This window comes from Grammomys surdaster, unplaced genomic scaffold, assembly GCF_004785775.1.
Source record: "Grammomys surdaster isolate TR1022 unplaced genomic scaffold, NIH_TR_1.0 125996, whole genome shotgun sequence".
Lineage (NCBI taxonomy): Eukaryota > Metazoa > Chordata > Mammalia > Rodentia > Muridae > Grammomys > Grammomys surdaster.
Window position 1 is genome coordinate 3,113,671 of NW_021620812.1, and position 17,425 is coordinate 3,131,095.

The window sequence follows — 17,425 nt, forward strand, 5'->3', positions numbered from 1 at the left end:
AGGAAATATGGGGAGGATGGAGGAGGGAGGAGAAGTAGGAAGGAGGGAAGAGAAGAGGAAGAGGGCCATTGTCTATGCTACCATTCCAGATGACTGCAGGCTTAAATCTGGGTACTGCCTTTTCCACACAGTGTGAGGAAAGTCCAAATGAGAGAAAGCAATAGCTCCCTACATGGAGGCAGGAGAGCACATTTTTTTTTTTAGTCTCTCATTAGTAAGCACCAAAAGAGAGGCCACCACTGACTAAGCAGTGATATAAATCAGGTTACACCATTCCTGAAGGCATTCAAATAACCAAGGGTTCATTTCCTGTAAAAGCAGGACTATATCACGACTGAGAAACTTAGAGAAAACAACGTTCACGTCGAAATTTTAACATTGCTATCATTTATTTTCCTTTAAGTGGGCATTTTGATCCACTATCAGCTCTAAAATCTAACATTCATAGAACTAAAAAAAAATCACATAAGCAAACAATAGAAGAACCACTTCTCTCCAGTGGTGAAGACGGGGCTGGGCAGTGCTTGTGGGTGTGGGATATCAAAATGACAGCGGTGGGTAGGAAAGATGCATGCCTTGACTTCACATAGCCCTTAGTCCTAGGAAAGCCCTGTCAAGGTTTTATAGGTGAGGTGGTGTATTGTTATTTCCAGCTCTAAAACATTAAATGCATCCTAGTTTTAGCTTTTGAATCATGCCAAGATATTTATGGATGCTTGGTCCTGTCTCAGAAAATCAACTTCTAATATTTAAGGATCACTGGGTCTACAGAGAAGGAAGCTGTCTCACACCTAGACTGGGACAGCTATATTTCTCTGCTTCCATTCCTATCCATGGTCCCCAAGCCCTGGAACAGAACCACTGACAGAAACAAAAACATCAAAAGTACTAAGCTTATAGGGTACTGATCTATGACACAGCCATCCTTGTGGTCATCTTGCTTAATCTCGACATGCTATGCTGTATTTGGCAGAGAACTCAATCATTTACTAATTTACACAAGTGCTATGCTATACATATATTCTGAAGTCGAGCAATCTGGAACACATGAACACAGCTGACAATGCGGATCGGCTGCTGGGGACGGCAGAGTGTACAGGCAGTAGTCTAGTGAGGTGGCCATGGGTGTCACATGGTACATGGCATATGTGAAGCATGTGTGAAGCAGAGCAAAGCACTTTGGGAATCAAGCTCATCACCAATTTACCATTCTAGCAGAACATCTGATAACCTAAGGGACGATCAACCCCATGAAGGCAAAAGCTCGGGCTGGGTTTGATGATATGAAGAATGTTCCATGTCTAACGTTTGGCACTTGGCATTGATAATGTATATGGAGAGATACACCTTCAGCTTATAAAATAGAAATTTGAATTTAAAAATATATATTATGAATATGATTGGATACAAATTGATGCAAAAATATGTCTTGCTTTCCCTGTTTTATGATTTCAAAAAGCATCTCATTTGTTGGTACTGAGTGTTGAAGCAGAGTGAGGAACCCTTTGGTTATGTTCAAGAAATGCTTTCACAGTATGTGTTATTACAGTGTTGAAGTATAGCTAACATTAATATTTAGTACTCAACCAAGAATAACTAAACATTTATGTAGGTAATTGTAATAATATGTTTAGTTACATTGTTTTGAGTAGTGAGAGCACAGCTATCTGAGTGAAAATTTGTCAATATTTTCTACTTGATACATTTTGAATTAAGTCTCTGAGATAGTTCAGTAATCCTGATATGCAGGAATTACAGAATGCCTTCATTGCTACATTTAGGTAGGTGGCCTGAGGCTTTCGCTGAGAGACATTTGGAAGATGGCATATCAGAAAGAGAGACCTCTCATCTATCAGGCTGACTGGTAACTGTGGCAAGACATCTATACCCTGATAGAATTACTTGGGACAGTGTTTGCCAGTCCACCATTTTCCAAGATGGGGAGCAGCCCGTGCACTCAGTAACCTTGCCTGAGCAGGCTGTATGGTCACTTCCGGAAGCCTCCATTGAAGACTTCCAAGCAGCTATCTTGAATGGTAATCTTCGTGTTGTCTTTAGTCACAGCCGTCGGGTTGCTGGCCTTCATTTCAATTGTAGGTAAGTTTTAAAGTGCAATTCGTAGGGCCGAACCACCAGAAAGATCAGAATGAACATGACCCCTCCCACAGAATGCAAAAGTTCAAATTACTAACAGAGTCAGTGTCCACACCAGAGAATGTCCAGGACCATGGTCACCGTGAGCATCCCTGCCCACACCGTCACCATCATCAGCCCCTCTTCAGCACAGCTGCAGTGTCATGGTGGAAAGCACAGCCTCAGGACAGCGTCCAGTTTGGGTGTGTAAATACTATTCTGTGATTCTTGGCCCACTTGGCAAATACTTTCTTCTCGGTGATGAATCTGTGTCCCCCGTACGGGGCGTGTTCGTGGAGAAGATACTCATTACACTCATCCTTGCCTTGTTCATAGTAATGATAGGGGACTTTTCTATACCCCTCTGTCCTGGAAGAAAAACAAAAAGGGAGGAAGACTGAGCCAAGGATGAGACCAGCATTTACAAGAATCCATTATGTGCCCGTAAATGCATTTACTTAAAAACCGTCATCAATGAGCTCAGTTAAAAGCTACTACACATGAAAGCTTTTAGGAAGAAGGAACAGTTCTTAGTGTCCTAATAGATCAAATACAATTTACATATCATACCAGTTACATTCAAACACAAGGCTCACTTTCAAAGAAGGAGATGGTATAAGACAGGACAAACCTTACACAGCCCAGAGCTCTTTAAGAGGTAAGGAAACTGAGTTTTCACAGTGAAGTTTGGGGGTCATCTCTGTTCTCTTAGACTTAGCGGTTACGGCACAAATGTTTATTCATGAAGACCGTGGCCCAGAGTTACATTTTAAGAGTATGATTAAATGCTCTCTGAATCATATTGGTAGAGGAACTATATTCCACCACCTTCATGAAGCGTGAGAGTTTGCCAATCTGATTAGAAGCTACCCTGCCAGACACCATATACTGTGCATAAACACACTCATTTAAAATAGAGTCTGGCAGATCAGTCACACATTAGTGAAATAAAATTTCAGTAAGACTTGTTGAGCCAGAATGTTTCTCTGAGGTATCAGGGCATTTTCTTCTTTGTTAGCAAATAGAGCCATTGGCTGACAGCTGTCCATCAACCCTCAGAGAGAGAGACGTGGCAGCCTTGATCTTGCAAATTAAATCACCGGTAAAACTTGCTCTAGATTTCCAAGTCCCAAGTCCTGGATTTGTGACTGATCAAGAGAGAGTGTTCCTTCTGACATGTGACATCAGACTGCAGTAAATGCAGTAAATGCAGTTTTCTCTCTATCACGCTTAAAAGTCGGAACATGACACACTGACAAGAACATGTCACATTGGCAAAGAACACCCAGAAATAATTGTCACCTGATCTATTTCTCAGATTTATGACATTAAAATGAATTGTGATGTTTTGACAACATATCAGAGTGGGAACCGCATAAAAATAATTCCGTGCGCTCTTACTTGCAGTAGGTCTCATTTATCATCCCGTAGACGTGGATACTGTAACAGGCATCCATGGCCAGGATGAAGGTAAACCACCCGGTGCTGAGATAGGAGCCAGACTGGACTCTGGAGGAACAAAAACAGATAAAACAAAACACAGAGTGACAAGAAGGTGCAGTTGGGAAACAAGCCATTCTTGATCAAAACCACAGTGCCCGTTATCAGGGGGAGCGCTGAGGAACTTGACAGTCTGTCAAGGATACACACTTGTTGTGAATTATCTCTGAATTATTTATAGGTACACTCTTGCTCTCACTACCTTAAGCCCCAGAGCTCTGCTGGGTGGAAGAGAAGCCATATGGCAAATATCTGAAGTCAAATAATCCCTCTCCCTTCAGGTAAAGAATAATTCATTTGGTTTTCTGTAAGACCCAAATTAGGGGTGTGGATCAGCATATGGGTTTTCTGAAAGTTTCTCGGAGTGCTGATGAGCATGGAATGATAATGGCGTCTTGCTTACCTGGACACAGCACTTTCTCAAAGTCTCCTTAGCATCTTTTGCATGCTTTAATACTGTGTTTGTGTGAGTATATGGCTGTGTGTATGCGTGACTGCGTGTGTATGTGTGCAGATGTGTATATGAGTATTTGTTTAGTTATCTGTGTATGTGTGTATACATGAGCATGTGGGTATGTGTCTGTGTGTGTATGTGTGTATGTGGCTGCATGTGTGTGTGTGCAGATATGTATATGGGTATTTGTTTAGTTATCTGTGTGTGTGTGTGCGTGTGTGTGTGTGTGTGTGAGCATGTGGGTATGTGGCTGTGTGTGTGTATGTATGTGTGTATGTGGCTGCATGTTTGTGTGTGTGTGCATATGTGTGTATGGGTATGTGTTTAGTTATGTGGATGTGTGTAGTATGTGTATGTGTGTGGGTATATGGACATGTGGGTATGAGTGTGTATGGGTATATGAGTATGTGACCGATCGTGTGGTTATGTAGATGTGCTAGTATGTGGATGTATGGGTGTGTGATTGTGGGAACATGTAGAAGTGTGTGTATGAACATGTGTGTGTGTGACGGGGTGCCTGTGCACAAGAGGAAGACAAAAGGACAAAGTGCAGGAGTCAGTTCTTTCCCTCCACCATGTGGATCTTGGGAATCAAACTCAGGTAATACTTAGGCTTGGTTGCAAGTACTTGTATCTGCTGAGCCATCTTGCTCTCCCCCCACCCCCCATAATTTAGGAATTTATTTTTGAAGTGCTGAAGAGTGAACCCAGGACATTGTATATACTAAGCAAGTCCTTTTCTGCTGAACTCCATCCCACTCTTGGTTTCTACATGTAAAGTAAACGCAGTGTGGGTTAACCTGTTTCATGAAAGCACCTGAATGTTTACCTAATCAGCCTTGCAGGCATCAGAACACAAGCTGCTTCTTAAGGCCTAGCTCCAGCCTCTTGGACACATTTTACTGGTCACCTATAATGTGCCTATCACTCTTACAGATGCTATAAATACAAAGTTACGGCCATTGTCTCTGTCTTTATGCTGACTGGAAGGTTAGATTTACATCCACTTGCTCTATAAAGTTCCTCAGGGATTGCCTCTGTGTTAATGGTAATAGGAGTCTGGGGTAGTGGTGGAGGGGCAGGGAGTGTGTGAATTAAAGAGAACAAGGCCCTGTGGGCCATGGCAGGGAAAATACTTGAGGAAGATCACACAACCCAGATATATCCCAAACATGGAAATGTGCATTGCAAAATTTGGTTTGTCTGGGGTGGGCTGTGGAACACAGTAATGGGATCTGGGATGATTTAATCAGAGACAGTGCTGACTGCATGGGTCTGCCAAAGGGAAATGGTTCAGGATGGATCTCTGTATCTATCCTTAGTCAAGCTGACCTAATTCATTCAAAAGGCTCAATAGTCTTTCTCCTCGCATCTCTTCCTGCAGAGGCAAGTGGATTGCTCCAAGTTATCTGGCAGCTGGGCAGAGACATTTCCCTTGAGACTCAGGACTGGCAGGACTTCAGCCAACTCTTCTACCAACTAATGCCCACATACCCAGAACCACCCTGGGTGAGGCCCCCAGACACAGGTCAGTATCTGTGGATATCCAGAACCCCAGTACCGGGGATGTATGTCTTTAGTATGATGCCATCTTTGGGTCTGAGTTACAACCCCTTGCTTGCTTGCTTGCTTGCTTCCTTTTTTCCTTCCTTCCTTCCTTCCTTCCTTCCTTCCTTCCTTCCTTCCTTCCTTCTTTCCTTTTTTCCTTCTTTTTTCTTTCCTTCCTTCTTCCCCTTTTCCTTCCTTTTTTCCTTCCTTCCTTCCTTCCTTCCTTCCTTCCTTCCTTCCTTCCTTCCTTCCTTTGTCCCTCCTCCCCCTTCCTCCTCCCTCCCTCCCTTCTCCCTACCTCCTTTTTCCATTTCTCCTTGACTAGTGTTGACCTAGAACATGTTAGCACTTCAGGAATTACAGGGACTCACGCGGGTAGGCTTTGTGTGATTCTCTGGGAGAGGCCAACAAAGCCCACCTGTGCCCTCTCTGCTATCTTGTCTGACTCTGAGCTGCCTCTATTTAAGAGTCCATTTCTCTGCACCTGCTGGTGCATGTTCTCCAAATGGAGAATGCAGTTGGCACTCTGTGTCTGTGGTAGATTGGAACCAAGACTCCCACATCTACCCAACTCTCCAGGTGCTGAAGCTCCTGTGTATTGGAGCAGCATTTAAATAGCACCTACACACACTCTCCTACATGTCTCGGTCACTTCTAAGTTAATTCTAGCTAATGCAATCACTATATAAAGAGCTGAGATAATACATTACTTAAGAAACAATGACAAGAAATCAGTCTGTTAATGGCTTATCCTGATGCAGTTCCCTTTACTTAGTGGAAAACAGTATTTGGGTCTACTACAGTTTGTAGCACCCAGAGATCCAGGACCTGTGAACACTGAGGGCCATGCGTTCCAGAGACTGAACCACAGTGAGTTGTCTATACTGCTCTATAGGATGGAACCAGCAGTGGTGTAGAAGTATGATCCACAAGTGGGAAGGTATCACAGAGAACAAGCAAGCCTTTGCTACCATATGGCTTAGCAGAAGGCCTTCTGTACCCTAGGGTCTCAGGGACCATCAAGGATGCAGGGTTAGAACAGCTAGTGCCATAACCCAAGGTCTCCAAGATATTCTATGTGGACATTCTGTCCTGTGCTGTCTTTGCACGGTTGCTGTTCTGACTGAATTAGATGCTTGCTTTTCTTCTTGATTCTTCCAAAGCTTTACTCGGTTTATATCTGTGCTGGCTGGGTTTATGTCAACTTGACACAAGCTGGAGTTATCACAGAGAAAGAAGCTTCAGTTGAGAAAATGCCTCCTTGAGATCCAGCTATAAGGCATTTTCTCAATTAGTGATCAAGGTAGGAGGGCCCCTTGTGGGTGGTGCCATCCCTGGGCTGGTAGCCTTGGGTTCTATAAGAAAGCAAGCTGAGCAAGCTAGGGGAAGCAAGCCAGTAAGTAGCATCCCTCCATGGCCTCTGCATCAGCTCCTGCTTCCTGACCTGCTTGAGTTCCAGTCCTGACTTCCTTTGGTGCTGAACAGCACTGTGGAAATGTAAGCTGAATAAACCCTTTCCTCCCCAACTGGCTTCTTGGTCATGATGTTTGTGAGGGAATAGAAACCCTGACTAAGACAATATCCTTTCCATAATTCTTTATTAGTAACTCAACCAGGCACAGTGGAGATCAGTAAGATCGTGGCATTTGTTAGAACAGGTTGTATGTGTTTGAGTGCTTCTATATGTTAGAATTTGGACACAGCATTTGTTTATAATCGGGGGGGGGGGACGTACCATACTGACTGTGTGCTAGAAGCTGCTATGATCTGACACAATCAGTGGCCACATAATACTACACACCAAACACCTGTGTGAGAACAGTGGCGTGCAGGTTGACAGAAAGACACCTGGTCTCACAATCCAACTTGGCTACTGACTGAAGTGGGATGCTGCAGACAGCTCAGCTACCCTCTGGGTCAGTGTCCTTGCTTCTAGGTGAGATGACTGAACTGTGTCATCTCTAAAGCTACTTCCTGTTTTAAAATCAAGTGACTCTGGGTCACCAGAGAGTATTTTGTCATTACGCTGTAACCAGTAAGCTCTGTGCCATGATGTACATGTGCTGATGCTGTAGTTAGCAACTGCATGAGTCACATGACCAGTTAGGTTCATTGGCATGATGGACATGATACCAACGTCTGGGGTACATGTAGAAAGAGAAAGATATAAGGAAAAGTTTTACCTTGTTGTTGGATTACATACTATGACTGAAGCTTTCAGGAGTGGTGCTTTCTGCCCCTGTCTTAACAAAAACTGCTAGCAGAGAATGTAAGAAAGAGAGTGTCATGGGACCAGGGCATTGAGAGTAAACTTTAATTTCCATGAATTACGGGAATAAATATAAATTGAAACATACTGTCATTCTTTTGATGGGTTCCTTCCTCTGAAGCTTAGCATAAAAGGGGGACATAGACGTTACCCTAGCTGAGGATAAAGGGAAGACCTTTGGGAAATATTAGGAACCTGACTCTTCAAGTAAGCTGCCCTACCTTAACTGGGTGCAGCCCAGTCATGTCTGTGACTTTGACAATAAGCATTCAAAACTGAGTCTTCCAAAGGAAAGCAGGCTACAGCCATGATAGTGTTTCTATAGTCTGTCCATCTTTCTTACACCACAGGAAAATAGGGTCATGAGTTTCAAAGTTGGTCGCCTGGCTAAAGATATTTCTACTTCACCAAATACCAAATGATAAGGACGTAAGAAAAATATACTTATGACATTCAGTTCCTTTTAGACCTGACCTGATTTGCTTCCAGGTAGACAGTTGACAATAGTTAGCCCCAAGGCTTCCCTCAACATTGTGTGTTGTGTTTGATTACATGGGAGAAGAGTTCCGAGGCCCTAGTGCCCTGTCCTACAAACAGGGCTTAATTAGATAGTGACATTATCTCCCTTATCATCTCTGGTATTTTGAGACTTGAAATGTCATGAAGTTTCCTACCTACAGCACATGCTAGGGTCTTCACAAGGGCTTTTCCTCAAATACTCAGAGTTAGTGTTTCCCTAAGATGTCCAACCTGGAAAAATACAGGTGCTAGCCGAACCCAGGAACTCTTCCAAAACAACAGCCCAGAGATGTGAGGCCTCAGAGCAATGCTTCTCAACTTTCTTAAATGCTGTAACTCTTTAAAACATGTTCCTCCTGTTGTGGTTACTCCTCCCCCTCAAACATAGAACTATTTTGTTGCTACATGCTACTGTTAGAAATCATAATGTAAATATATGGTATGCAGGATATCTAATAAGTGACCCCCAAAGGGGTTGTGATAAGTTGAGAACCTCTGCCTGGGAAGAACTCACCCCAGTCTTTGGGGGCTGGCTCTGGTTATTCATATAGGAGTGACACTTGTAGTTCCCTGACTGTTGCACGAACTATTAGATCTGAATAGACCTTTTTATGGTTCAATATTGACAACAACAACAACAACAAAAGACAATAACTGGTATACATGGACTTATTCATACGTCTCAACTCACAGAGATCTGGGATAGGCATCGGTTGCCTCAGAACTTCGTAAGTCTCTTTGGGGACACATATGATATTACAGTTTGTCACTCATGTGCACAGCACTATGGACCAGGCTGGCCTTCAGCCACAGCAGTGTATCCAACTCCCCATATTTGGGGATCAATAAAAACAATTATCACCACCTACAAATAAACCATCAAGTTTCCCACAGGGGTGATAAAGGAATTTAAGCCCTGATTCAGTCCGATTGGGGAGCTTAAATTAACGCTATAGAATAATGAGCCATACAGGAGGAAAGAAAGGCAGGGCTGTTACCAGGAAGCTATCAATCATGTGTTTCCACTGGCCAGACTCTGCATCCCTCTGCTCCTTGGCAATCAAGATACTTACAGTCTGGAAGCCACTAAATGGACTTGCTCATCTCCCAGAAAAATGATTCTGTCAGTGCACTGATCTAGTGCATGCCTGAGGGCATACCACTTAAAACATCTCTCCTCTAGTTTATTACTGATGAATATATAAGCCACTTTTCCCATTTATGTCCCCACTATTGCTTGTTACCTAAAGGCCTTGGCATAAATAGATGGGCTTGTTATCTGTCAAAACATGATTTACTTATTTATTTTCACCAATTTCAATATTTTTGTCCATAGCATCTTTCCTTGTCTGTGTCTCCGATTTGTCTTTTCATTTCTGGAGACACATGTGATGCTCTTTATTCTGTTCTGGATATGTTCAGCGGAGGGACTGAAAATTCCAACAAGACGACTCTCCAAAAGAAAAGTGGAAAATGTTGAATGTATTATTTCTTTCTCACTCAGTTTCCTGGGTTTCAAACAACTAAGCCATGACTTTAATGGCTTTGGTTTTGAGTAGGAGAAAATTATGTTTTGATGGACCAATAACTCTCTCTAGGTCGGTCTCGGTGCATTGTGGATGACGGAGTTCTTTGTGTGGCAGTAACCTGTGTTACTATGTAATTGTACTTCTCATTGTCATAGGCTCTCTTAAGAAAACAGTGTGCACATACAAACACACACACACACACACACACACACACACACACAGCCACCTTCTGGTTTAGGATAATCTCTGGTTCCAAAAGGCTGGGTTCTCCTTGGTAACAGTTTTCTTTCTGCCTGATTTCTGTCCTTCTGCCACCTTTCAGATCCAAGCCTACCATCCTCCTTTGTCATACTTTCTTTACAAGGCCATCTGAAGCCACTCATGCTTGACCGATGCTGAATCACTGTCTGAGCTTTGAACATAACCCTAGGAATCATCATATTCAGTCAGACTGGAGCTGCGGGGAACACCTTGGTCTTCAATGGGGAATGTGTATGAAGGAATGGGACAAGAGTCAGAGATGTATGTGGGGCTGGAAGACAGAAGCGGATTGGAGCTGCTTCAGGTCATGAGCAGCTCCCGAGGGACCTTTGACTAACTCTGTGAATTTCGTTCTGCTTCTTATTTCTCCTATGGACCAATGAAAGCCAAGCTGGGGCGCTCAAAGCTAATATTTCAAAGGCATAAAGGGTCTTTCCTGTTGTTTATTAAGTCTGAACAAGGTCAAGGTCTTTCCTATAATGGAGGTTTATCAGAGAACATGCTATAATTGCCTGTCTGTTACTCTCAAGAGCAAAGGGAGAATTTTTTAAACTATTGATTAATCAGTATTTCATTTCTTGTTTTAACATGATCGAACCTCAGTTCTCGCCTATATACTACTATACTGACAGGATAAGTAACAGGAACTTTCCAGATACTTTCCTAGGAAGAAGAAATAGCTGACAGAATATAGATTATTCAAAGTATTATTCGAAGTATTCTTTCCTCCATTCCTTTCAAAAGAACACGGGAAATGAAATCAACAACAGACAAAGAACCTTAGCAAGAAAGCTGGCTTCCATCAGCAGTGCCCTGGGATCCAATCTGCTACCATGAAGACATCCTTCTCTATGTATGAAGACGATGTTGGCTATCTGTAACCTGTACAGTCTTGGAGATGGTTTCACAGTCTGGATTTGTGGAAATGGCAAGGAGTTTGCTGTTAACACTGGACATCCGTGCCCTCCGTCAATGGGAAAGGCCCAGCACATTCTTCGGTGGTAAGCTTTTATTACAAACCAGGCAGCAGAGTTCTTAGCTTAGGCTTGAATCATTTGCGAAAGGATGTAAACCTTTCAACTGGATGAAAACATCATCTCCTGGTTGGTAGTTCTTAAGTGAATATACCAGGTTAAAAAAAAAGCATCCAAGGATGGGAAATGATGAAGAATAGGACATAGGTAAATGAAGAAAGCAGTAGTAAATCTCGGAAGGGGACTATGCTCCCCCGACCTGATAATGCATAGTGTCCATGCTCATCAGTTGACATGTGGACCACATAGAATCAGTGACTGTAGTAACGATGTACAAACGAAGCACAATGAGGGATGCCGTTCTGTTTCCTAAGTGTACATTTGAAAGTAAAATGGTACAGCTCAAAGATATGATTTATAGCTGCCGTGGAAACAGAAGATACCGCTCACAAAAATCACCCTGTTCATTCATCTCAGAAATTAAAAGTTTATTTTGTTCTTACTCAGGCTTTAATGTTCTTTCAGTTGGAAATGCTGATTTCTGCAATTCTGTTTGTAACAGGCCCTAAGACCTTAGCACAACTGATGCCCCGTTACAGCCATCTTTCTTAGATCCTAGCACATAGGCCCTAATACCCACCAAGATGGGAACAAAGACCTAACCCAGGAAACCATAGTTCCAGGATCCAGAAAAGTACTTAAAAGGTCTAAACTTGTGTCCTAGTAAGGGTTTCTATTGCTGTGACCACACAGTATGGCCAAAAAGCAAGTTGTGGAGAAAGGATTTTTGTTTGGCCTACATTTCTAAATTGCTGTTCATTACTGACGAAGGTCAGGACAGGAACTCAAACAAGGCAGGACCCTAGAGGCAGAAACTGATGGAAAGGTCTTGGAGGGGTGCTACTTACTGGCTTGCTCAGCCTGCTTTCTTACAGAACCCAGGACCACCCTGGGTTGTTACTACCTACAATGGGCTAGGCCCTCCCCACTGACTACTAATTGGGAAAATGCCTTACATCTGGATCTCATAGAGGCATTTCCTCAACTGAGGCTCCTTTCTCTCTGATAACTGTAGTTTGTATCAAGTGGACACAAAAACAGCCAGTATACTTTGCTTTTGGGATACTGTAGTTTCACTTCTTGCTAATTGTTTTCACTAACCAAAGTATATCAACAAAAATGTGTGAGTTTTTTGTCTGTCTGTTTATTTTTGTGCAGAAAAGGCAAGGAATGGCGAAAGATTGAGCAAGTTTCCCATGCAGCTGCCAGCAGCCATCAATGGACCTTATATTGAGCTTTAAGAGTGTCCATGTGTTCTCTAGTGAATTTACCTTGCAATATTCTGGAGACCCCAGCGAGATTCCCATAAACTAAGCTGTGGAGACAGTGGGCGCCTCAGATCCCCTGGTCCAATAGTGCAGAGATCAGACAGTTCCTAGGAAATGTGGACCACGAGATGGTCCAGGGCCGTTGGAACAACTCCCAGCTCTGCTCCTGATGCCTCCCCTCCTAAACAGGAATCTACCAAAACCCACCTGGATCATTCCCTCAGAAGGTGACACTTTACAGACCTTTCTGCACAGATGACTTAGGAAAGACTGGACGTGGACCCAGGGTCTGGGATTAGGGCAAGACATCACCAGATCCCCTGGTTTGTGGTTTGCATGGTTGTCATCCCTGGTTTCTTTGTTGTTGCCATTCTGTGTGGGTCTCCAGGGTGTTTTGTTGTTGTTGTTTGCTGTTTGGTTGTTTGGTTGTAGGTTTTTTTTTTTTTTTAATTTTGTTGGCTAGAAGAAAGGGAGCTTCCATAGGAGGGAAGTAAGAAGATACCGCTGAAGTATATGTCAAAACACTTGGAGAAGGATGAGTATGGTCTCTGACCCTTTTCTGGGAAACCGGACCTTTTGTGAAGTAGACCGGCCCTCTTTTGGAGTCAGGTGGTCCAGTGACAAATTTATGTATCAGAAGTTAGTTCAGGCTTTAGTCTAGAACACGGTAACTGGGTTTGCTGGGCTGCAATGAACAATTTCCCTACATTGAGCAATAACTTTCTCTGGTACAAGACCACCACCTTGGCTTAAAATCTCTTATTCTGAGCAGGTCTAAAAACCCAAAGCTTGACCTGTTCTCTTGATGTGCTAGAAACGCTGACTTTTCCCTTTTGTGAGACCCAGTGAGACCCCCCCCTCGGCTGATCTGATGAGGAAGAAATAGTTTGCCTGGCTGTGCTGAGGGGTGGGGAGGTGGCGGGGGCAGACGTAGTTTCTTATCTCAGTCCCCCCTTCTCTTCCACTTACATAGACTGGCTCTGGCTAAGGAATCCCTGAAAGGAATTTCCGTGGGGCAGAGTTAACCCCTGTGTTACCCTTAAGGGAGGCACCTCCAGTGGACCCACAACCCAGGGGTTCTCGCCCTTCCTCTTTCATGGTTTATGTCTTCTTCTCAACTGGTGATCTGTATAATTGGAAAACTCAGAACTTACCATGCTCTGAAAAATATCAGGCTTTCCTTAGCCTTCTCCAGACAGTCTTTAACCCCCACCACCCACCTTGGGCCGACTGCCAACGGCTCCAGCTCCCCTCTTTTTCACAGGTGAGTAATGGGGCAGAACCCAGTTTGAGAATCGGAAAGTTACCCTTGGAGGAGGAGACGGCAGGAGATGTCTGCCAGACAAAACATCTCAGACACAGGCTTCTAGAAAACGTTCTAGTCTGTCTAAGGTGAGCAAGATAATATAAGAGCCACATGAAATTGCCTGCTGGGTTCCTGGAGCCACTCAGCACATTAAACTGGTTTGAGGTTCTGAATAGGTCCCAATTATTGGAGATTGCTCCAAAGGTTTATAATAACCATGACTCTGTAGAAGAAAGCAGAATGAGAGATTGACCCAAGCAATAATGGCAGTATGCGAATAGACCGATAAGAGAAATCCCAGAGGGAAGCCAGAAATCCAGGACAAGATGATGCTAGAGATGGCCTGATGCACTTACTTACAAGCAACAAGGAAAAACAAATGTCCGAATCCACGAGAGAACGAGGAGAACTGAGAGGACCAGAGCTCCGTTCCACCCAACCTCCGGGTGCTCAGGGTAACATTAAAGGTAGAAAAATCCTAGAATTCCTGGTTAACACAGGATCAGCCCATTCAGTCCTCACAGCGCCACGTGGACCAGTAATATCTCAATAAACAGTGCTCCACACTTGTGGGTAAACTGTGAACATTCCGTTGATATTGTCCATTACCATTCCTGTTTTCCAATTAGGTGCAAGATATATTTAAAAGATTATTTCTAAATAAGGATACAAGTGTTCCAGTTTTTTCCCCCCCTAAATCAAGTAACTGATTCTTGTGTACTTGGGTGAAAGATGTCTGTGTGTTTGATTTCAAGCTGTAACTGTCTAATTTTATACTCACTACCTAGTCATGGAATATGGTCCTTTGGAAAATTCACCAGTTGGCATAATTTCAACATAAATTTCTTTTCTTTCTTGGTCTCTCCATAGTAAACTGGACTCACTTTTTGCTGTTTAGAGCTTTGCGTGCGGCCTGTCCTTTAGTTCTTTAAGAGTATGCAAGCCCGCTCTTGAAATGACCTTACCTGTCTCTCACCTATTATGTCCCAGTTCTGCCTTCTCTTGAGAAACACGTGTGGAATGTCTGGTATGTGCGGGGTGCTGCGTTGTCTCTGGAATAGCAAGTTCCTCTGACCTCAACTCCATTCACACCACGGATATCGATCTGAAGATTGCTTTCAAAGTGAGACTATCAAAGAGGACATCCCCCCCGCCCCCGCCAGGTGCTGTGGAGATTCACAAACGTGGGAGACCCTAGGTGGAAAATGTGGATGATGATTTCTCCTTAAACAGGAAGTAAGGGCTGAGCTACAACCTAAGAGTTAACTGTGAATACCAGAAAGAGAAAGAGGGAGTGTTTCAGGCTCATGGGGACCTGTGTGGCTATGTCCAGGCATAAAAATTATGGGAATACATATCAGAGCTCTGTCACCTATCTGAAGTGGACCTCAGAGTGCCAACAGGGTGCATTTCCATGACAGACTTCTGCTTAGGAACTAGATGCACAAGAAGCAATGATTTATTTCTCTCCCTTACATTCTCTTTTGAAATATTAGTGATATCTTAATGTTTTGTATTGCTATTTTTCCCCCCAGAGGGATGAAATTTATGGATCTTGAGAAAATATCCAGAAGAAAATTGGCAGAATTATGTTTTTTCTTCCTCATTAAATTCCTCATTAATTCAGAATTGAGAACAAATGTAAACAACATATGACTAAGAATAAAAATAATTAAAACTGGGAGATGATGGATGCACCTTGAGTGTTCAACTGTGTTATAAACTATGTTACAAATCACGAGCAGCTTCTCTGATCTCCACCCACCTCCAGCCGGGCTCCCTCGGTACATCCCTGTAGGCTCTCGACCTGGGCTGTTTATCAGAGAAATGGCTCATACATAAACACTTACTTTGCTAAAGGCTTTTTGTCTGGATAGAAATAAAAACAGGTGTTACTGCTACTTTAAGGCTAGGTGCCCTCTGAAATACCCTCTGGGTCTGGGGATATGGGTCTTTATCTCCTTTAGTTGTCTTTTTCAAGTAGGAAGGATTCCAGGACAAGGGATGACACAATATGATTTCAGAATCAATCAGTAAGATCGGCCAGAGGGGAAGGGTGCCTTCATGCAAGCCTAATGAACTGAATTTGATCCCCGGAACCTCCATCAGGCTAGCAAAGAGAAATGATTCCACAACGTCATCCCATGACTGCTGCAGTACGCCATGATGCCCCCCCATATACGCTAATACACACACACAAACACACAATTTAACTAATATATAAATTAATATTTAATTTAAAAACAAAGGTTTGGCTTGGGTAATTTCAAGGTCTTCTTTGGACGTAAAGTGTTCCCTACACACTCGTGTGTTCAAACTCTTGTTTCCCAGCTGGTTGGAGCTGTTTTGTACAGTTGTAGAGTCTTAGGGAGCTAGGGCCTAGCTGTGAGGTGTGGATCTCTGGGAGACTAGCTTTGTGGTTCATACCCTGGCTTTACTTCCTCTCCCATCTCTGCTTTCTGGCATGCTGAGACATGAGCAAGAAGTCTCAAGCTCCTGTCACCGATCATATCCCCTCAGACTGTGAGGTAGAACAGATAAGTAGCCCCAACCTTCAGTTGCTTCTTGTCAGGTCCTGGTGATTAGAAAAGCAGTCAACACTGTGTCTTCCTCGATAACTGCAACTCATAGCAGCTGGTTAGAGTTGTATGTGTGCACCTGTGTTGTGGATAGCCCTGGTCTTGTATTTTGATGCTAGTTCCCCTTTCCTGTGAAGGGCTGCAGAAGAGGTGTGAGTCAGTACATAGGTGAATTCTAGTGAAACTTCTGCCCATCTTAATTTGTAAAATAAAGGCTGGAGCCAGTGATTGGGCAGAGGAAGGGGAGGTGGAGAAGTAAAGGCTGGTGGAAGAGAGCAGAGAAGAGAGAGAAGAGAGGAGAGAGAAGACGATGGAGGACAACTGGGAAGCAGGAGGTAGAAGGACAGACGCAGGGTCTGGAAAACCCTCAAGTTATAAGGCTCTCATAGCTGGGGAACAGAGTAGTGTAGTGGTGAGTCTGCCCAATCGAGGTTTGCAGAGTATATTCATAATTACTGGGTTGTGTTTTCATTGACCGGTCCTATTTGGGTTGGAGATTTAAATGTCTCCCACACAACACACCTGTATTTGTGACTTCATTCCAAATGCTTTAGAACTCCAGCCATGGTTGTGTTCACACAACTGCCTTGTGGATTCGCACATCAGCTGAAGAAAGGCAAGTCCTCACCTAAAGGTGAGGCTCCAGGCACACTCTTCTGCCTGGCTTCTTCTCAGCTGTTTGATTTTATAGCTTTTTAATAAATCCCCATCTTTGGTCTGTGTCAACTGAAGGAAGTCTATGAAAAACCAAGCCTAGCCTGCTTGACCGCTAAGATCTTTTCCAATACTAAGGAGTGCATCAAACACTCCCGGACTGACAAGGGGCTTCTCTCCCAACAAACTCACAGCGTATTGGCAGTCACTCTTTGATCCGATCCCACTTTCATACTTGGACTTAAAAACATTGCTTTTCTCCAACTTACCCTTCAACTTATCTTAAAATCATGCCCTTCCTAAACAGACAGAGGCGTCAGTGTTCTGAATGCTAATAGCCTTTCTCTACCTCAGGCATGGGCTTCTGCTCC

At 43.5% G+C, this 17,425-nt stretch overlaps 1 protein-coding gene across 1 annotated transcript in view; it reads right to left on the bottom strand.

The window, feature by feature from the left end:
• Window positions 1-366: 366 nt before the first annotated feature.
• St6galnac3 (ST6 N-acetylgalactosaminide alpha-2,6-sialyltransferase 3) overlaps window positions 367-17,425 on the bottom strand; it is a 499,975-nt gene continuing 482,916 nt past the window's right edge. The window contains exons 4-5 of the mRNA XM_028754316.1: window positions 3,535-3,642; window positions 367-2,502 (exon numbers count right to left, since the gene is read on the bottom strand). Of these exons, the coding sequence (XP_028610149.1) occupies window positions 2,316-2,502; window positions 3,535-3,642 (295 nt within the window). The 3' untranslated portion in view covers window positions 367-2,315. The remainder of the gene's footprint in view (window positions 2,503-3,534; window positions 3,643-17,425) is intronic.